Raw genomic sequence first — 23,271 nt, forward strand, 5'->3', positions numbered from 1 at the left:
ATTGTATCATTTCACAGCATCACAAGAAGAAGGGTGAGTGCCATACAATAAAATATTTTGAGAGAGAGAGACCACATTCACACAATTTTTATTACAGTATATTGTTATAATTGTTCTATTTTATTTTATTTTTTATTTTTTTGAGGAACATTAGCCCTGAGCTAACATCTGCTGCCAATCCTCCTCTTTTTACTGAGGAAGACCGGCCCTGAGCTAACTCTGTGCCCATCTTCCTCTACTTTCTATGTGGGATGCCTACCACAGCATGGCTTGCCAAGCGGTGCCATGTCCACACCTGGGATCCAACCCAGAGAACCCCAGGCCGCCAAAGCAGAACATGCTCACTTAACCACTGCACCACTGGGCGGCCCCCTGTTCTATTTTATTATTAATTATCAATGTTAACTTCTTACTGTGCCTAATTTATAAATTAAACTTTGTCAGAAAAAAAAGGTAGTATATATAGGATTTGATACTGTGGGGGATCAGAATCGGCCCCCAAAATGTGTCTCTTTGGCTTGATTATTTTTAAGAACAAAAGACTCTGAAAGAAACTTTGAACTTTCCCCTAACTATGTAAGAGAATTTAAGAGAGAAGTCCTGTCCCAGGACAGGCTATCACCAGAGAAAACTCTGGGTCTGATAAACTGGGAGGATCCTTGCTAAGCCCATTTTTATCAAAATTCTCTCTCCAGTCCCATTATCTATAGATGGCCCAGCAAACAGTTTTTTAATCAAACATTTGCTTTTCCATTTCCATATAAATTGCCTTCCTCCCCTTGGAAATCCCAAAGCACTACCCCCAACACCCTCCTTTGTCTTTAGTTAAAGATGGTATTTAAGGTGGTGGTTCAGGCCATTTGGCAAGTTACTCAGTTTTCCTGGGGTTTCTCCCATGTATGTATGTTATTAAATTTTGATTTTCTCCTGTTATTCTGTCTCATGTCAATTTAATTCTATGACCAGCCAGAAGGACCTAGAGGGAAGAGAAATGGTTTTTCCTCCCCTACAATACTATCCGTGGTTTTAGGGATCCACTGGGGGTCTTGGAACACAACCCTCTCGGATAAGGTGGGACTACTGTATAAGCCATTTCCTCTGCCTGAAATCCTCTTTCCCCCATCTCTCTCCTGTCCAGCTCCTCCTCATCCTTCACAGCTCAGCTTAAAGTCACTTCCTTATAGTCTTCTCTGATCCCCCAATATGAATAATAAACGAGAATCCTCCCTCCTTTATTGTTTCTTTTAACTCCCAGTATCTCTCCCTGCCAATGCTCATGGATTTTTTTCCTATTATTTTTTCAACATTTATTTTTAAATTTATGTTCACTAAAATTCACAAATGCATAGTCTTGTAGCCACTACCACAAACAAGATACAGAACAGTTTGATCACCCTCCTGATTTCCTCATGCTGTCTTTTTGTAGTCAGACCCTCCCCGCCCCCTCAACCCCTGGCAACCACTATAGTTTTGCTTTTTCCAGAGTGTCGTTTAAATACCAAAGAATGCGTAGCCTTAGGGGTTTAATTTCTATCCTTCAGCATAATGCAATTGAGATCCGTCTATGTTGTCCATGCATCAGTAGTTGATTACTTTTCATCGCTGAGTTATATTCAATTGTATGAATGGACTGCAGTTTGTTTAGCCATTCGCCAATTGAAGGACATCTGGACTGCTTCCAGCATGAGCCAATTATGAATAAAGTTGCTATAAACATTCATGTACAGGTTTTTGTGAGAAAATACATTTTCATTCCTCTTGAGTAAATACATAGGAGTGAGGATACTGGGTCATATGGGAAGTGTATGTTTATCTTTATAAGAAACTGCTCAAGGGGCTGGTCCAGTGGTGTAGTCATTAGGTTCATGAGCTCTGCTTGGTGGTCTGGGGTTCACAGGTCTGGATCCGAGGCGTGGACCTAGCACCACTCATCCAGCCATGCTGTGGTGGGATCCCACATAAAGTAGAGGAAGATTTTGGCACAGATGTTAGCTCAGCGACAATCTTTCTCAAGCAAAAAGAGGAAAATTGGCAACAGATGTTAGCTCAGGGCCAAGCTACCTCACACACACACACACACACACATACACACACACACAAACAGAAAGAAAAGAAACTGCCCAAGCGTTTTCCAAAGACATTGCCATTTTGCATTCCACCAGCAACAAATAAGAATTCCAAGTGCCCTGCATGCTCACCATTATTTGGTATTGTCAGGTTTCTGTTTGTTTTAGACATTCTAATAGTATATAGTGGTATCTAATTAAGATTTCAATTTACATTTTCCTAATGATGAATGATGGTGGGTATCTTTTCATGTGCTTATTTGCCATCTGTATATCTTCCTTGGGAAAATGTTCAAATTCTTTTACTATTTTTTTTAATTGAACTGTTTGTTTCCTTGTCATTGAGTTTTGAACATTCTTTGCATTTTTTGAATACAAGTACTTTTTCAGACATATGATTTACAAATATTTTCTCCTAGTCTATGACTTTTTATTTCATTCTGGTAACTATCTTTTGGAGAACAAATGTTTCTAGTTTTGATGAAGTCCAATTTATCAGGGTTTTTTTCTTTCATGAATCATGCTTTTGGGTGTTTAAGAACTCTTAATTCACAATCACAAAGATTTTCTCCTATGTTTTTTTTTTGGAAGATGTATAGTTATATGTTTAGCTCTATGATGCATTTCCAGTTAATTTTTGTATAAAGTGTGAGGTATGGTTCAAATGAATTTTTTTGCATGGATAAGTAATTGTCTCGGGATCATTTGTTGAAAAATACTATCCTTTCTCGATCTTTGCCAAAAGTCCACGTAGGTGTGCCAATCTACTTTCATTGTGGTCAGAGAATTCACTTTGTAAGGCTTCTATTCTTTTAAAATTTTAAGATTTGTTTAATGAATCATCATACGGTCTGTCTTAATGAATGTTCCAATCGCTCTTGAAATGATCCCAGTCTTCTATATCCTGGCTGATTTTCTGTCTACTTGCTTGATTGATTACTAAGAGACTATATCTCTTGATGTTATTTAGTAGGTGCCATAGTGATTATAATACCCAAACCTTTCTTCTTTTTTTTTAAGATTTTATCTTTCCTTTTTCTCCCCAAAGCCCCCCAGTACATAGTTGTATATTTTTAGTTGTGGATCCTTCTATTTGTCGCATGTGGGATGCCGCCTCAGCATGGCTTGATAGGCCGTGCCATGTCCGCACCCAGGATCCAAACCCTTGAAACCCTGGGCCGCCCAAGCAGAGCACGCGAACTTAACCACTCGGCCACGGGGCCAGCCCCCACACAAACCATTCTTAATCTACTTAAAGCTGCTATTTTACCACCTCAAATAAAATCTAAAATCCTTACAACCACATTGGTTCCTTTACTTTTCCTCTTTTATTTATAGACACATTTGTATTACATTAAAAACCCCACAAGACAAGGTTACACTTTTTGCTTTCAACTGTCGCATGTATTTTAAAGAACTTAAGAAAAGAAAAATAGTCTATCCTATATGCCCAGATATTGGCCATTTCTGTTGCTCTTCCTTTATTGTTGAAGTTCCAAGATTCTTCCAGGTGCCATTTCCCTCCAGTCTGAAGAATTTAGAACTTCAGCATTTCTTCTAGAATAGGTCTGATAGTGACAAATTCTCTTACTTTCCCTTCACCTGAGAATGTCTTCATTTCACCTGCCTTCTGGAAGGATATTTCCTTTTGCTGGATGAGAATTCAAAATTACAGTTCTTTCCTCTTAGTATTTTAATTATTTTGTTCCACTGTCTTCTGGCCTCTTATGGTTTTCTGATAAGAAATCCATAGTCATTCAAATCATTGTTTAATTTTTTGCATTCTGTTTTTCTTGAACAATTTTATTAGGAGTTTGTCAATTTTATTAACGTTTTTAAAGAACCAACTTTTGATTTGTTGATCCATTCATTATATCTTTGTTTTCTGCTTCATCTAATTTCTGATCTCATCTTTAGTTTCTTCCTTCTGCTTTCTTTGGATTTATTCCATTTTTCTCTTCTCTGTTTCTTAAGTTGGATGCTTATCTCATTCCCCACTTTCTTCTCTTCTGAAACAAACAGAACGTTCCCTCTAGGTAAGGCTATAAAGGGAAATCTGCAGTTAGGCAGCATTCTCATTGTCACTCAGTTCTAATTGCTATTAAGATAACTTCTTTGGTACTTAAGATATTTAGAAGTCTAAGTTTTAATTTTCTAAGGCATGTTTTTAAGTTAGCACTTTGTTTCTGACTTTTGCTTAAATGCGTTGGTAAGAAAATGAGTTCTGTAGGATACTAAGTGTTTGAAAAGTGTTAAGGCTTACTTTGTGGCCTCAGAAGTAGTCAATTCTTAAAATGCTCTGGGTGTTCTTGAAAAGAGGTCTCTTCTCCCATTATTAAGCACAGAGTTCTATATCTGGCCTTTAGATCAAGACTGTTAATTGTTTTCTTCACATTTTCTATATCTATGGTGATTTCTGTCCTCTTGATCTATCAAACACAGAGAGGCATATATTAAAATCTCCCATTACAATTGTATATTTGTCTTTTGCTGCTTTATTTTGATCAGTTTATCTATCACCTATCTGCGTTATATATTTGGAGGCTATGTTATTAGAAAGAGACAAATTTGGACTATGTGAAAAATTGAACTCTGTATCATTATATAGTAACTCCTTTTATGTCTAGTATATATTTTTCTTTAAATCCTAGTCAGATACAATGATGTACCAGATTTCTTTTGGTTTATGTTTACCTGGAATATCCTTTTCCATTCTCTTTCTCCTTCTCTTGTCCTTATGTTATAAACGTGTATATCTTATAAACAGCATACAGGTGTCTTTTTAAAAAGCTCTTCTCACAATCTATGATTTTTAACCATAGAATTTAGTCCATTTAAATTTATTGTTACTACTGATATATTTGGATTTATTCTTCCATCTTATTTCAAGCTTTCATTCCTTCTGCCCCTTGTTTCTTTCTCTGTTTTTTTTTTTAAACCCCTTTCTCCTTACATTTAAACTGACTATAGATATTTTTTCTCATTCTATTTTTTCCCTCTCCTGGTTTGGAAGATACACACCTTATTTCTATTCTCATACTCACTACATCGTAAATGGATACTTAGCTTCACAGAATATAAAGTTAGTCTTTCCCCACCTCACATACAAATATAAAGATTTTGGAACGCTTTAAATGCAGTCACCTCACTTCTTATCATGTGATTGTGGCCCTATGGTTTAGCTCTATCTTAATTTTAACTCCATAACTTAAGCATTATTGGTGTTTTATACCATCAGTATTTGTTTATGTATTTCTACATATTTACCATAACTTTTACTGACTATTTTACCTTACACCTCAAATCATGTTTGAGGATCACTTTCCTTCCTCTTGAAGTAAACCTTTTAGAAGTTCTTTTGGGCAAGTTTCTTTTTTGAGTAAAGCCCATTTTTCTTTTACTGAAAGGTCTTTATTTAATCTTCGTTCTTGAAACACAGTTTAGCTGAGTACACCTTCTAGATTGCTGATTATTTTGTCTTAGCACGTTGAAGACACCACTCCATGTCTTCTGGGTCCTACTCTTCTGAAGGCAAGTGTCAGTGTCATCGTCATTCCTTTGTTTATGAAATGTCTGTTCTCGCAGGCTACTTTTAACATCTTATTTCTGTAATATGAATCTGAAAAATCATTACTTTCATCAAATTATCAACCATTAACTTTTGAAAATTGCTTTTCCCACATTCTCTTATCTCCTTTTGTAACTTTATTACCTTCTATACCTTCATGCTTCTTGCGTGACTTAATCTCTGTCACATTTTTCATATCTTTGTACTTCTATACAGAATTCTGCTGCGTCTTTAAATTTATTTTCCACTTCACTAATTCTTACTGCAGCTTGAACTCTGCTCTTTAACCTTTCCAGTACATTTTAAATTTTATTTATTTCCCCTTTTGACAGTGAGCTCTATGAGGTCAAATATTTTTGTTTATTTTGTTCGCTGAAGTAAACCCAACCACTAGAAGAATGCCTGTGACATAGCAGGTGCTCAATAAACAATTATACGTTTTATTCCTGCAAATTCAATTTGCTTTTCTCCAATCTCTTTGCTCAATTTGGTAGTCTTTTATTTCTTTGTCAGATTTTATTTCCTCCCTTAATTTTGTTAAGCAATAACATAGTGTTTTTGTATTCTGTATCCAATAATTTCAAATTTGAATATCTTACATTTCTAGATCTGCTTATTATTTCTGCAAATCCTTGTTCAAAGTAGCTTGTTTCCTCATGTGTTTTAAATTTGCTTGAGCTTTGTGGGAATTCTTTGAGGCCTGAAACAAAGGAAGAGGCCTCCAAGGCAGGTTTGGGTTGGCTCTGCTCTGTGCCTAAGGACACCAGACTCTACTTTAGACCACAGTCCTTAGCCTGCAGTTCTTGAGACTACAAAAATGATATGCATTCAGCTAAGTCCATGTAAGAGATTCTTAGGAAAAGACATTTCTTTTCTTTAACCTCCATCCAATCCCACAGCCAACACAGCTGTCTGTTTCTGAGGGGTGAGTTTTCTTTCTCTAGTTCACCCTTTACCTAACGACATAGTTCTTCCTATGTCCTGGACTTACATAAGGTGATTTCTATTTATATAAGGTGGTAAATCTATGCCCTGCACTGACCCAAGACTTTGCCTCCAACATGCCTTGTGTGTCAAAGCTCTTGGCCGCCCATTTCCAGTGGCTTCAATATATTCAAAGGATTCAGAGTTCATTTACTGCCTTAGTCTGCCATAACAAAATATCACAGATTGGGTGGCTTAAACAACAATTCATTTTCTCACAGTTCTGGAGGCTAGAAGTCCGAGGTCAACATTCAAGTAGATTTTGTTTCTGGTGAGGACCTCCTTTCTAGATTGTAGATGGCTGCCTTCTCACTGTGTCTTCCTTGCTCCTGCGTGCTCAGGGAAGAGAAGAGAGCTCAGTGTCTCTGCTATCTTCGTGTAAAGACACTAATCCTATCAGATCACCATATCACCCTTATAGCTTCATTTAACCTTAATTACTTCCTTAAAGGTCCCATCTCCAAATATAGCCACACTGGGGGTTAAGGCTTCAAATTCAATGTGAACTTTGGAGAGGACACAAATATTCAGTCTACACTATTTACATCCAGGTTCGCCTGTTCCTCTTTATTCCTAACCTCAGAAGATTTCCATTCGTTTCTTAAAGGGCTCATTTGATCATTTCAAAAGGGTTTGTTGTTGTTGCTGTTGTTGAGTATTTTTAGACGTCATCTAGCAGACATGAGTCTCAGAATCTCTAGCTGTCCATATCGCCAGAAAAAGACATCTCTTCTCCGTGTGTAATCTTGCAGTAGGCATTTCTAGTCAATCTCATATACATGCTTCAATTAACACATCAAATTTGTATTTCCAGCCCTGACTTCTCTCCTGAGATTGGGACTCATAGCCAGCTGCTGCTTGACATCTTTACTAGTTGGAAACCTATAGAATATTTAAAACTTAATGTATCCCAATCAGAACTCATAGTTTTCATCTCAAATTTGCTCTTCCTTATTTCCCTATCCTAGTAAACATTGTGACCAACCACTGAATTGCTCAAGCCAAAAAACCGAGACATCAACCTTGATTCCTCATTTTTCCTTCCTTTCCACATGCACTGCAAGAACACGTTTTGTCTTCCTTATTTTCAGCATAGAGCCTCAATCTGTCCACTTCTCCCACCTCCTTTTCTACCACCTCTGTCCAAGCCACCATTGTGTCTCGTCTGGCTACTGCTTTCTCCTCCTAAGAAAGCACCCTGCACTGGGCTCACCCTCCTACAACAAGGCTCCACAAAGCAGTTAAAGTGATCCTTTCAAAACACAATTGGGGCTGGCCCAGTGGCCTAGTGGTTGAGTTCAGTGTGCTCTGCTTCAGAGACCCAGGTTCACGAGTTCAGATTCCCGGCATGGACCTACACCACTCATCAGCCATGCTGTGGCAGTGACCCACATGCCAAATAGAGAAGGACTGGCATGGATGTTGGCTCAGGGCAAATCTTCCTCAGCAAAAAAATGGCAAATTGCATCACATCTCAATAACTAAAAATTGTTCATTTGCTTCCCATTATGCTTACACTAAAAGTCTAAACTTCTTACTGTCAGCTTACAAGGGCTTAAATGTTTCAGTGATCCACCTCTCTGAGCTGATCATGTATATATGCCCCTGTGTTCCCCACACTATGGACATTCTGGCTCTCTTTCCACTTCTCAAATACACTTAGTTCATTCCTACAGGGCCTTTACCTTTGTTGTTCCCTCTGCAGGAATATGCTTCTCTGTGATCTTTGCTTCATTGAAGTCACAGCTCAAATGCCATCTCCTCAAAAATAACTTCTCTAACCACTGCTAAATATTCCCCATGTGTTCCCCCAGATACACTGCTACCCCTTTCCACTCTGTTCTGTTCCCTAGAAAGCTGACCTTCACGGGCTACATCAACCAGGCCTCCTCCACCTCTCTTTCCATTGGGTTTTGCCAACGGGAAGCAATGGTGGAAATAGGAGGGTGGGAGGAAAGAAAGCTCAGGATGTATATTTCCCTGGCTCCCCTCATGCTGAGTTGCTGGTTGGCAGTGGCCATGTTCCTCTACCAAAGTTCCCAATAGTTTGTCTCTTCTATAGGTATACCCTCCTATAAGCTTCCACAAATGGCTCCTTCCCCTCATCGTGTCAGGCCCAGGTGTAATAGTTGCTTCCTATTTGGGGGCCTGAGATGTGTCACCATCCATTGTTGGCTTCCCTTCATTAAACTCTTTTTTCTTGAGTGTGCCATCTATTTCCTGCTGTAGCAGCTTCCCTAGGTCTGCCATAACAGAGTACCACAAACTGGGTGGCTTAATCAACAGAAATGTATTGTCCCACAGTTCTAGAGGCTAGATATCCAAGACATCGGGGTCAGCAGGCTGGCTTCTTCTGATGGCTGTGAGGAACAACCTGTTGTATGCCTCTCCCCTAGCTACTGGTGGCTTGAAGCAATCTTTGGCATTCCTTGGCTGGTAAAAGCATCATCCCAATCTCTGCCCTCACCTTCACATGACATTCTCCCTGAGTGTGTATCTGTGTCCAAATTTCTTCTTTTCATGAAAAGACCAGTCATATTGGATTAGGGATCACTCTAATGACCTCATCTTAATGAATTACACCTGCAATGACTCTATTTCCAAATAAGGTCACATTCTGAGGTGTAGGGGTTAGGATGGCATAAGAATTTTGGAGGGACACAATTCAAGCCATAACACCCGTTGGGACTCTGATAGATATTTCCTCTCCATCATCACTCTCTATCACATTGCCTATTTTATTTTCTTATAGCACTTACCACTACTTGATAGTATTTGATTTATTTGTTTATATGTGTGAATATTTACTTTCTGATTTTCTTTCTCCCTCAATAAAATATAAGCTTCATAAGGGCAAGCTGTTGTCTATCTTATTTTCTACTGTAACTATCTGACACATAGTAGGAAATCAAGAAATAATTATTAAATAAATGGCACTATCTAAAGTTTGGTTTAGAATCTTAAACTGCTATAGATGTTAGTTACTACTGCATGTAAATTATAATATTCATATGCTACTGTACCATCTCTGTCATCCGTAAAAGAAGTTTAGACTCTCTGCGTGTATTTTAGGAAGCAGCTTCGTGAAATATGAGGACACTTTGTTGCTTCTGTCCCAGATCTCCATTTATTCATTGTGTCATATTAATGAAATCTTGTAATCTCTCTCAGCCTGAATTTCCCCAAACGGGAAAAATGTTTTCTACCTCTAATATTAGAAGGCTTTTTAAAAAGGTAATTATGGACCCAAAAATGCTTTGTAGAATGCGAAGTAAGAGAGAATTACAGGTGACCATCATCCTTGTGGCAATTATGCTTATTACTGGGACACTATTTGGACCTGAACTTCTTCTTAAAGATGTTAAGAAGGATTCAAAGAAAAACAGCTAGCTAGTCAAATGAATTCAGGCAATATCAGGTTAAAAGAAAATTTCTTTCCTTCAGTAATTCTCAGAACTTTTAATGTTTCGAAGTAAATTTAGATTTTCCATAAGGGAATATTGCATACCTTTTTTACAAACTTACCTGACCACGCAACATATTTTATTCAAACCATCTCATAGGATTAGGGGTTGAGAAATGATGAGGTGGGGATTTCTGTCTAAGCTAGACAAATCAATGTCATTTCAAAGGTAGACTTTTAAACCAAAACTAGAAAGAAAAGAATTTTCCAGCTCTAGATGCAAGTAGGTTGTTGCCAATGCTTTCTAGCTTCAAAACAATGTAATTCAGCATTAGTCCTCAGCAGAGAGTAGGATGACAGTGACCCTACAGGGAAATCACTCCTCTTATAATCAGTATTAGAATACTTTTGAACCCTGCTCTGACCGTCCTGGACATAAAGTTAAAATCATGCCCCTTCATGTTTTTCTTCGCCACAATATCTACCAGAAAATGGAGGAAAGCATCCAAAATGTGACTATTAGTAGGACTCTGCAGTGCGTGCCTCTGCGTGTCCACGGTGACAGCCACCGGTCCATGTAGATGCGTGTCCACTCCTCCTGCTGCGGGTGAGACATCAAGGTCCACAGAATACAAAATGTCATTTCCTGCTACGAAGGAGGTTTCATCTAAGCTGTGGTTTTAGAGTTCCTCCTTCTGCTCACCAACAACTGGAGGACTAAAATAGAGCTACCAAGCGTATGAGTGGATAGAACCACAGAAATCCGTAATCCAGGCCCTTTGTTATAGAGATGAGGAAGTCAAGGCCCGGATGATGAAGTGAATTATTTAAGATTACTAGGCGCCTTTGTATTACCACAGAGGTGACTATCCAAGGAGGCAGAAAATCCTGTCCTGACTTGCGTGGACAAAGCTCTCCCCAGGTTCTGCAACCTACTCAACTTTAAAGCTGGACTCCTTACTAGCTTGGATTCTAAAATTTCATTTAGAAAGTTGCATCCTAAGGACCAGCTGATTTTTCTTTCTAACTTTCAGGGGAGAACTACCCCAAGAGACAGCAAAACAACCCCTAGAAAAAACTAGCATTTGCTCTCTCCCTCAGGCCTTAAACACTCCCTGGGACCTCGGCCTACACCAGCCCAAGGATAGTCCATCCAACATCATTGCTCAACCTTGTCATTCCATGTCACTTATCCTTCTCACAGCCTCTTATCCCCAGACTACTCCAGGATTCTTTTCCTTCCATCAAAGATATCCCACTCATTGGGCAAACATTTCCCAAGCACCTATTACGTGTTGGGCATCCTGCTAGAAGCTGGAGATATCAAGATGGCATTTGTTCACTCAAGGAGTTAACAGTCTGGTGAGAGAGAATATAAAGAGATAGTTCTTTTACAGAGTGCTAAGTGAAGTGCTAGAGTAGAAAATGTTAGGACTAAGCTGTTCCGCTCACACAAGACCATGAGGCTTAAGATGTTGAACATACAGTTCTTAGCATTTCTGTCATCAGTTTCCACTTTTCCATCCCTTCTGCTTCTGCCCTGCTTCCAGGCTTCATCATCTCTTGACTGAACAAACAACACCTTCCTAACTTTCTCCCTGCCTCACCTTTGCCAACCTAACTTTCACTCTTCTACCAGAATAATTTTTCAAAAAATTGAAATCACCATGTCTGGAATATAGTAAAAACTCATTAAATATTTATTGAATAAATAATGTCACTCCCTTGCTTAACACCATTCAGTAAATTTGTAACTCATACGGAGGTGCTTGCAAAACCTTCCCAATGATTCATCTCCTAATGAGGTGGGGAATGAAAACATATGTACACCCCAAAGGTAATATTCAGTAAAATGCACAAATCTAAGGTGTACGGCTCAACCTCACTTTACATTTGCATAAATACATGTGTCCACCACTTAGATAGAATATAGAACATTTTCATTTCACCCTAGAAAATTTTCTCAAGCCCCTTGCCAAGTCAGTCCTCCCTTTCAGAATTAACCAATATTCCACCTTCAATCACTATAGATTCATGTTGCTTGTTCTTGAGTTTCATATGATCAATGGAATCATACAGTATGTATTGCTATTGACTTAAGTGTCAGTATTTTGTATCCTGTCACTTTTCATGGAGCATCTCAGATGGAAATTTCCATTCAAAACTCTAAGACACTCAGTGGCCATTTTCAAGACACCACACTCCATATTGATTTCTTAGCTTTTGCCAAAATCTATTTCCTATACATATCAATTAGAAAGAATCAGAAAAACAAATTCTCATTAAAGGAAAGAAGATATAGATAATATATATCAAGGAAAATATCCTCATGATTAATAACCTAACAGCTTGTATTTGTAGAAACATATGTTCGTGGATTGACTAATCAGATAATGTCATCTTGAGCAAGGAAATAATTTTCTAACAGTGGTCCATTCAGGGCCAAAGACAAACTTGTAATGAAGATATGTGAGCAAAAAGAAAACATCCAGAAGGAATGGAAGGAAAAGTAGCATTAACTGAGAGCTTCTTATGGTCCAGACACAATGCTAGCTAAGCGCTGGGGATTCAAAAATGAAAATGACACATGATAGCTCTAAACTGGTGTTATTTTTCTAGAAAATTATTTGCTAATGTGTATCAAGAGCCTTATAAAAGTTTTATGTCTTTCTCCTAGTAATTCCATTTCTACAAATTTATCTTAAAGATATATTCAAACACGAGAAAAATATGAGAAATATCAAACATGCAAGAATTATTAAATAAATTATAGTGAGGCCATTGACTTACTATATTGAATATTACAGAATATTACAAAACCTTTAAAAATATATTCTTGAGGAATATTTAATGACAAAATAAACACTCAAAATATGAAGTTTTCCTTTTTTTAAAAAAAAGCAGGCTACAAATCTATAGCTATGGTGTGATACAAATTATTTATGTGTGCATGTGTGTATATATGAGTACATGTACTAATAGCACATATGGATGACACACACGCTCATTTACATTTCCCCACTCTGTGACTAGAAGCACATGTTTCAGAATACTGTCAATAACAACCTACTTTTTCATCTTTGCCAACTTGATAAGCCAAAACATGTTATCTTAATTTAGATTTCTAGATACTAATAAAATCATTTTGCAAATCTTTGATTCAGTATTAATGAGGGTCTGGAGGAAAAAAGTACTCATACTCAGCTTGTGGTAGAAAAATTGATAGTTACCTTCAGGGGCAATTTTATAGTATCTACTAAAATGTTAAGTGAACATACCCTGAGAGAAGCAATTCCATTTTTCAGGATCTGTTTTAAAGAAACAACTTGTATAGATGGCCAAGGACGTATATACACATTGTCACATTGTTTGTCATAAAAAAACAGAAAGAACCTATGTCCTCATAAATCAGGGAATGGCTAAATAAACTATGCTATATCCATACCAGAAGATATTATATAGGATTGAAAAATAATGAAGTTTTAAAGACTGACATAGAAAGATTTTCAACATATTTTTGAATGAAATACAAGGGGAAAAATAATATGTAGAGGATGATACTATTATTGTAAAAATAAAACAAAAAACAATATTATGCAAATTCTCAAGTCATAAATATATTATGAAAATGCACAGAATGGAAATGATACACAGCATATGGATAATGTGGTTACATTTGGGGAAGACACTGGGTTTGGTAAGGACATGGTCAAAGAAGATTTTAATATTCTTGGCATTTTAATTTGTTTCAAAAAGAATGTATTAATTTGGAACTATATATTAACTTAGAAATAAACCTTTTTAAAAAATCAAATTGCTTTCTGAATGCACCAAGTTCTTCTGTGAAGATTATATGGTACTTTTTTAAAAAATCAAGACCAAACAGGGGCAACAAAAGACCCCAAACTACTAAAGCAATCCTGAGAAAGAAGAAGAAAGCTGGAGGCATCACAATCCCTGACTTCAAAGCATACTACAAAGCTACAGTAATCAAAACAGCATGGTACTGGTACAAAAACAGATGCACAGATCAATGGAACAGAATTGAAAGCCCAGAAATAAAACCACACATCTATGGACAGCTAATCTTTGTCAAAGGAGCTGAGGGCCTACAACGGAGGAAAGAAAGTCTCTTCAACAAATGGTGCTGGGAAAACTGGACAGCCACATGTAAAAGAAAGAAAATCAACCATTCTTTTTCACCATTTACTAAAATAAACTCAAAATGGATCAAAGACCTAAAGATTAGGCCCGAAACAATAAGTCTTCTAGAAGAGAATATCAGCAGTACACTCTTTGACATCAGCTTCAAAAGAATCTTTTCGGACACCATAACCCTTCACATGAGGGAAACAATAGAAAGATTAAACAAATGGGACTTCATCAGACTAAAGAGCTTCTTCAAGGCAAGGGAAAACAGGATTGAAACAAAAAAACAGCCCACTAATTGGGAAAAAATATTCACAAGTTATTTATCCGACAAAGGGTTAATCTCCATAATATTCAAAGAACTCACACAATTCAACAATAAAAAATCAAACAACCCAATTACAAAATGGGCAGGGGACATGAACAGACATTTCTCCAAAGAAGATATACAGATGGCCAATAGACACATGAAAAGATGCTCATCATCACTAATCATCAGGGAAATGCAAATCAAAACTACACTAAGATATCACCTTACACCTGTTAGAATGGCAAAAATATCCAAAACCAAGAGTGACAAATGTTGGAGAGGCTGTGGAGAAAAGGGAACCCTCATACACTGTTGGTGGGAATGCAAACTGGTACAGCCACTATGGAAAATAGTATGGAGATTCCTCAAAAAGTTAAGAATAGAAATACCTTCTGACCCAGCCATCCCACTACTGGGTATCTATCCCAAGAACCTGAAATCAGCAATTCCAAAAGTTCCATGCACCCCTATGTTCATCGCAGCATTATTCACAATAGCCAAGTCATGGAACCAACCTAAGTGCCCAGCAACTGATGATTGGATAAAGAAGATGTGGTATATATATATATATATATATATATATATATACAATGGAATACTACTCAGCCATAAAAAAGGACAAAGTCGTACCATTCACAACAACATGGATAGACCTTGAGGGTATTATGTTGAGTGAAATAAGCCAGACAGAGAAAGAGGAACTCTCTATGACTCCACTCACAGGTGGTAGTTAACATATGGACAAAGACAACTGATCAGTGGTTGTCAGGGGAAAGGGGGGTGGGGGGAGGGCACTAGGGGTGAAGTGGTGTACCTACAACATGACTAATAATGATGTACAACTGTAATTTCACAAGGATGTTAACTTTCATAACCTTAATTAAAAAAAAAATCAAGACCAAACACCTTATATAATGAACAAATAGTATATCCATATGGCCAAGTATATGTGAACTAATTAATCTGTAGCATGGTGAACACAGCAATCTTTAGCTAAATTTACAGTGAATCAGTTTAACTGTTGACTTAGTCTTATTATGTTAATTTCCTGAGAAAGGCGACTAAGGTCCATGTAGATCAGAGGGTTCAGGTGAAAAGTTCCCCTGTTTACTTGGGCAATTTTTACTGTTTAAACCGTTTGGAATCTAGTGGATCAGAGACTGGCCTTGTTTGTTTCAGTTATAACGGACTTCCTTACATCAGAAACTTTACCTGTGGTTACCCCTTAAAGAAGCTCAGATCTAGAAAACTCCCACAATACCTTCAGGAAGAAGGCAGGTAGGCCATCAATAACTGAAATGTTATATTTTAGCCAATTGGACAATTTCTTTCTCTTTATTTAATAAGTATTAACTATTGTTAACGATCATATAATGCTTTTCTTTAAAACTATGATTTATAAATATAAATATGATCATCACAAATATGATCATTTGCAATGAAGGCATTTGTTTATGAAGAGGCATAAGTAAATATTTTCCTTTCAGCTAATAGTTAAAACTATTTTTAACAGAATTATTATTCTAGAAACATCATCTGTCTCACTTCACATTTTTGCATTAAACAATTACAGTTCAGGAAAAAAGGAAGGCAGGAGTTGGTATTTGGTAATAGGAAGACACCTAAACTTAAAATATTCTGGAATTTGGAGAAGTTTTATGGTAAATTTTTGGTAAAGACAAGTACTTTATTTTTCCTCCTTCATAAAATAAACATTTATATTTTCTTAATGAGATAAATGAAATATAACCAGTCATTTCCCTTCTTATAGCAACTAACATAAGTGTGTAACTTTATTACTTTCCCAGGCAAGATTTAATGGTGGGATGTGTCTTTCCTTCCATCTTCTTTCTTGGCTAGAAATCTGAGAATGAGAGGTATTGCCTTCGGTGGTGTTTTTATCTTATTCTGGCTCTTACGTGGTAAGTTTAAGAAAGGATAAATCAAAAAGAGGAAAATTACTTAAGAAAATGAAGAATTACAATATAAGTAGAGGGTGGTTGTAAATAAGGTTATGTAATTAAAGTGCTCCTAACTAGGCCTGAGTAAGCATTTAAATAATAACAGCTAACATTTATGGAGCACTTACTGTATACCAAGTAGTGGTGTAAACATTTCATTTGTATTAATTCATTGCATCCTCTTGACAACCCTATGAGTCAAGTGCTGTTATTTCCCATTTAACAGATGAGAAAACTGAGCTGGTAGATGGTGGCCCACATGTTGCCATGAGTGTTGCTAATTTGCAACTAACCAAATTAGGCTGGAAGCCCTTATAAATATGGCAAAGAAAGTGAATTAATTGGAACAAAAGAAGCATAGATACGGGGCTCCTAGCACTTTTCCTGTTATATGTGCTCTTTTCCACCAACTCCAACCTTCTTTCATTTATAAAAGAACTACATAAAGGAGATAATAGGAAGTTCCCAAGTCCTTTTACAGGATTCTTAAAGCCCCTCGGACTAGGTAGATGTTCGTGAAGGTATGATCTCCGACAGGTGTGTTCAAGCACCATGAAGGGAACCCTCCCTCTCAATGAAATGGTAAGAAGGTGATGCAGACAGCTGCTCTACACTGAACGCAGGCGCAAAGAGCGCAGGGTCGCTTAGAGTCAGAAGATTTAATGAACATATGAGTCACCTGGGGATCTTGTTCAGCTGCAGCGTCTGATTCAGCAGGTCTGGGGTGGGGCCTCAGAGTCTGCATTTCCAATAAGCTTCCTAGTCATGCTGATGCTGTTGTTCTGGAGACCACGCTTCGGTACGAAGAATCTAGGAGGCATCCAAGAAATAAATAAAATTCTGTTATTGAGACTTAGACAAAGACTGGGGTCACCAACCTAAATGCCTAAAGTGTTTGAGTAGATAATATAAATGGGGGAAGCCAGCCAGCAATAAATCAAGGGGGGCAGCTGATCCCCAGCTACAGATGTTTGCTGCCACGGAGACGGGAGAGCCCAACATTGCCAAATCTTCTGCTTCTGCAAGAGAAGCCAGAAATTCAGGTTTGTAGGAAAATTTTCCCAATTTTTAAATGTTGACAACTAACAGAAACTTTGAAGGCTCTCTGCAAGTTAAACATACCAGGACTGGCCCCAGGGCCACCAGTTTGTGGCCTCTGCTGCCCACACTACCCTCATCATTAAATACAGTGCACATAGAGTTCTGATTACCCCTTGCAGAGAGGGCAGCGAGAAAGGCAAACTGCATAGCTTGGGTCTTTGCTGCATTTTAAATCCTTATACTTCTCTGATGCTCCCTGGCGGTCTAGTGCTGAGGATTAAATCCCTATACTTCTCTCCTGTAAAGAATGTGGAGGGGAGCATATGAGTAGGTAAAAAAATCACAGTGTCTAGGATATCATGAAAAAATCATTCAGGGAGGGCACAGCATTCATTTTGTTGGATGCGCAGGAAAGACGTGAAGGTAAAAGAAGAAAGTTCAGCATATAGAGAAATTTGGAAGTAAGGTGTGCCCGTGAAATAAGGGGTGTCTATTTAAAAAAGATCACCATCATCATGATTTCATATTTGTTTAAATAACTGTATATAGGATGTATAATAAACAGTTAAGTAATTATATATATATATAATCTGTTGAAGGTTCCCCACTAATAAATAAATTCATAAAATAGAAGAGCATCCTTCAGAATGAATCATGTAAGGAAACTATTCATTTTACATATAACCTGGAGCTCTAAATTTAGTTGTCAAATCGGAATATATCATGTTTTAGTTATGTTAATAAAACCAACAACAAATTTTCAGACAAAAAGAGACTGGAAGAAAGGAAATGGGATCCATGAACATATTTATAAGTGTTCTGGCAGTTGAACGACTACAGTCAGCAAAAAGGCCTAAAAGTTAAGGCATCATCTTCCCTCATAGTAAAGAATGTCAGAGGCAAGATTTTAGGAAGAAGGCTATGGATATCGGGTGTGGAATGAGAAGGAGGAGGGACCATCTGAGAGGGAGAAAAAGAAGCTAGAGCAGATCCTACTCAGGAAAAGAGTCCAGGGGCCTTAGGCAAGGCACAGAAAGATCTGGCATCATGTAAGCTCTCCACCTAGGCAGGGTGACTGGCACCAAAGGTCTGAGCCCAAGTGGATCTCAAAGGGCAAGTTGAAAAATTGAGAAATAAGTCCAGGAGGAAAACTCACTCAGGTGTGACTTGAAGAAACAAGCAGCCCTAGAATTCTGGGCAGCCAACTGACCCTGAACCTCCAAAAAGTCAAAATCTCCAGCAAGAAGAGGGCAACATCAGAAGGTTTGGGATACGCAAAAGGTAGGCGGCTTGAGTGACACGGTATGCTTGCTAAGAACAGGGGCTTAGGATAGCCACAGACCTTCCTAAGCTCCTGTCTTTGGCACTTGAGCAAGCTACTTAAAATCTTGAGGCCTCAGTTTTCTTTATGTGAAATGTGGGCAACTATAATACCTGCCTGAAAGGTTTTATTGTAGGAAATGATTGGGCTAATGCACGTAAATTGCCTAGCAGAGTCCTCGGCATAAGCTTAATTCTTAAAAAAATATTTGTTGATTGATCATTGCTTATGGATTGAAAGTCTGTCATGCTCAGTAAGAGAACCAAGGTGAAATTTCCAAAGTGTCTTTAGTTGAGGTGGAATCTGGGGAGAACAGTCAATAGCCTCATCAGCCTGACTATTTTCTATTAAAAGAGATCTAATCCCTAATACGGCAGAGGGAGATTTAAAATACATTGCACAAAATGTCTAGTAAACTCTTTCTTGGTAGAATCTCTGGGCTATTTTTACATAACCAAAATGAATAACATTTCGAGCCACTGAATTTGAGTATTGACGATAACCAGCATGTAAGTATTGATCAAGCAAAAATTATTCACTGAGAACCCACTATATATAATGTGCTGCTGTAGACATTGAAATGAAGGCGTAACAGAGAATATATGGCTGAAATTAAATTTTCTGGCTAAATAACTTTGTTTTGATTTAATTAAGAGCAGAGGAACTGAATAAATTTTACCCAACTAAGTTGTTTAAACCACCTGGTCTCATTTCTAATTAGTATCAGTTCTGGGTGCTTCCAATTCATGAATGTAGCATATGCTTTAAATTTCAACCATTCTCAAAATAAAAATAATTTTATGTGAGCTTTTAGAATTAATTAAAAAAATACTACATACTTTTTAAAGTTGAAAATCACTGCTTTATTTTTGGATGTCTCTTCCCCGTTTTTTCTTGCTCTGGCCTCCATCTCTATTTTCCCCTTATTTTTTCTCTCCTATATTTGGAGATGCTGGATGTTTGATTTGTAGATACTGCAACCTCTCCGTCCCATTCCATGGATGTCTTTTAGACTTTGGAACCTGCATAGCAAAACCTGGTCAGCATTGTATAAAAGAGGTTCACATTAAAGGTAAGTCTTGACACTTTAAAAAAAAAAACCTATTTAGGATGAGCACAGGAAAAATCCTTATACAACAGCAACATTCATGGAACATTTACTACATGCCAGATGCTATCCTAAGGACTTTACCTGGATTGCATTACACCAACAAAACAATAATGGGCGCTGGATCTTGTCACTGTCCCTATTTTAAGGATGAGGATTCTGAGGCATAGAAAGTTTAAGAAATTTGCACAATATTACACAGTTAATGAGTGTTGGAGCCAAGATTCAAATGCAAGTACTTTGACTCCAGAGCGCATATTCCTAATGAATCTATATACTGCTTCATTCATACCCCTCACATCCTCACAAAAAATTAATACCAAATTTGCTGGGCCCTTCTAAGCGCAGAGCGCTGTGTTACTGCACAGGTTGCGTGCCCAGGCAGCCGGCCTTGTCTGCATGGATTAAAGAGCTAAACATAAAAATCCAAATCATGAAAATATTGGAGAACATATTTTAAGCTTGGGAAAGAGGAGGCCTCTTTAATACCCAAAAGGCAAAAGTCGTAAAAAAATGCATAGATAAATTTGAATATAGTGATATTTTGAAAATTGTAAAATGAATGATAACCCCCAAACTTAAGAAATACAGAACAACCTGGGTGAAAATAGTTGGAATATAAATAACAGAAAAAACTATTAATATCTAACCAGAATAAGTAAAGAGATTTAATCCTTTGTTGCTCAGTCCTATCTCAAGTATTGTAGGATGTTTAGCACATCCCTGGCCTCTCCTGACTACATGCCAGCAACATCTTCTAGGTTGTAGCAACAACGTCTCCAGGCATCATCTAATGTCCTGGAAGCAAAATTGCCCCCAATTGAGAGACTACTGTTTTCTCAGGTTTCCTAAATTGTGCTGCCTTTGGGGAGTTCTGTAATCAGGCAGAAAATCAAGAGAGGTGGAGGACATCCGTTGCTGAGAATCACTTACACATCTAAAGGATCCTTCTGTGGATTCGGCCCTTTGAATAACTCATAACCTGTGTAAAACTGGGGAATGATATCAGGAAGTTTCCAAACAGCTAACGCTTCAGAAAGTTCTACATAGTCGATGGCAATTGCATGGCTTTTCTCATCTGAATTGGACAGCTATTTTGTTTTACAATTCCCCAGTTTTTGTATTGCAATGTACCCAACTAGAATACCTTTAGGAGGGAGTTCTTAAACATAAGATGACTGTGTCTCCATAACTCCAGAGTTTTTATTTTGTCTCTGTTTTGTTCACCTGTTGGTTATCTAAAGCGTCTGAGGCCAGGTAGGTGCACCTCCCGAGGGACTCCTCAACCTCTGTCTCTTCTGTTGCCTTCAGGTGGAATTCAGTGGTATTCAGTTAAAGGCTGCACAGAGAACACAACTGTGTGCTTCAAGAGAGTTATGAAATCTTCTGAAATTCACACTACTCACTGCTGCCATCGTCCTCTGTGCAATTTCTGAGCCAATGGCCCATCTCTGAACTGCTTGACTGATCAGTCAGTTTCAAAGCCTGACCTGGTCATCCCAAGACAGCAGCTACCGTCCATCGGCCCAGTGCGAAAACCTCAGACCTGTGCAGGTGGTAGGAGTTACTGATTTGGGCTTTCAAGGTGCCCAACTCTCCCCATCACCTCTGACATTTCAGAAACATTCCTTTCAACACCATCTCTCTCCTCTCTTTCTGCTGAATTCCGCTTCTGTTGATTTCAAGGCTACAAAGAAGTGAAAATGTGAGTGATTCCCTGAGTCAAATTACGCACATCATCTCTAGTTGACTAATTTTCCTAAATATTTCCGTACTCCAAAATACAGTTACAAATGAATGTATCACAAGATACCAAGAGACCTGAAAGCGTTCATTGGTTTCCAAAGCAAACTGCCTTGCTCTTTTGGGGTAATTTATGATAAGTGAGAAAGTGATTTAGCAAATACTAGGAAAAATAAGCCAGGAGTCTGTGTGTGAGAATTATAAACCCAAATGGCAAAGGGCTCACGCAGGTGCGAAGGTTGGCACTCATTTCTCCCATCTGCATTAGGATTTGCCCAAATTCTGGATATCCATATCTTAACCACGCCTGAGTGCTTTGGCTCATCTGATTTTGGCAGATTAAGCAATTCCACTCGAGCAGAGGAATAGGTTCCCATCCACAAGGAATTTAAAAGGGTTATGAATATGCTTTGAACTGCATGTCATTTTTTCATGTGCTACATATTCAATTATTCTCATTTGATGCCCTACTTCCACAATTTGAGATTGTTGTGTTTTAAAATTTAAAGTTGTTTTTCTCTGTAATTCCAGGAGTTTGGGAAATCCAAATGATAAATGATAAACCCCAATAAAACTTTCTTTTATTGTCTTTTTCTCAGAACCTAAGACAACATCTCACACACAGTGGGCCCTCAACAAATGCTTTTCTATAAACTTTGAAAAAAACCAAACATTAAAAAGCCCAAGGAAACTAGGCATTTCCCTCTACAATTATTTCAGCCATATTTCTTAGACTGTATTTCTTAGGAAAAAACTTTCTTCATCCTAAGATTTAAATCTATTTGCCATTATTCTCGCACTTTATGCATCAGCCACATTGGTAAACGGTGGTTACCCCAGATCAGTGAACTTCGTGTTTTTATTTTACTTTACTTTTTCTTACTTCTTTCTTGGGTTTTGAATATAACGTTATCTACCCAATACCATGGGGAAAAAATGATGAGATGAGATAATCAGCAACTAACTCAACAGGGCTTCCTAAAATTACTTCGCAGCCCCAGTGATGTAATGAGACGAGAACTAGGCAGTGGGTGCTAGGTTTTTTGTGTCACTAATTAGCTGTTGACCTTGGCAAGTCACTTTGGTCTCTCTGTACCTCATTCTCTGCGCATATAAGATGAAGAAGATCAGATCACATGATCTCTCAGATCCTTTCAAGTCCTAACGTTTTATGACTCAACATTGACTAACACCTCTTTGCTGTTGTTAGATTACAATAAGACTTGGCGCTGAAAACAGCCCACGAGATAGGCCCTGGTTATATGATCAATGCTCCCCTAGCTCTGTATGATCCAGGAAAATGAGAGGAGAGATGCAAGCCACAACAGCGGTGACCCATCCCTGAAGCAGTTTACCTGCCTGCCAATTTGACCCAAAAGTCACTAAGGCAACAAAAGTAACCTTGGCTTCCTTGGTACGGTAGGCTGAACAATGGCCCCCAAAGATGTGCACATTCTAGTCCCTGGAAACTATGAATATGCTACTTTACAGGGCAAAAAGGATTTAGCAGATATGCTTTAATTAAGGATTTTGAGATTAGGAGATTATCCCGGATATCCCGGGTGGGCCCGAGGTAATGACAAGGGCCTTTATAAGAGAGAAGCAGGAGGGTCAGAG

The 23,271-nt window shown here is 38.0% G+C and overlaps 1 protein-coding gene across 1 annotated transcript; it reads left to right on the forward strand.

The window, feature by feature from the left end:
* The first annotated feature begins 19,676 nt into the window (after positions 1-19,676).
* On the forward strand, positions 19,677-21,347 carry C23H9orf57 (chromosome 23 C9orf57 homolog). Its single transcript, XM_044756831.2, has 2 exons — positions 19,677-19,875; positions 21,223-21,347. Exons 1-2 carry the CDS (start codon positions 19,677-19,679, stop codon positions 21,345-21,347), a joined length of 324 nt encoding a protein of 107 aa, XP_044612766.2.
* Positions 21,348-23,271: the final 1,924 nt, after the last annotated feature.

This window comes from Equus asinus, chromosome 23 (assembly GCF_041296235.1).
Source record: "Equus asinus isolate D_3611 breed Donkey chromosome 23, EquAss-T2T_v2, whole genome shotgun sequence".
NCBI lineage: Eukaryota > Metazoa > Chordata > Mammalia > Perissodactyla > Equidae > Equus > Equus asinus.

Coding starts and splice junctions, on each gene's coding strand:
- C23H9orf57 (XM_044756831.2), top strand. CDS start 19,677: ATGTCTCTTCCCCGTTTTTTCTTGCTCTGGCCTCCATCTCTATTTTCC. Junction 19,876..21,222: donor AAAAGAGGTTCACATTAAAG/GTAAGTCTTGAC, acceptor TGTTGCCTTCAG/GTGGAATTCAGTGGTATTCA.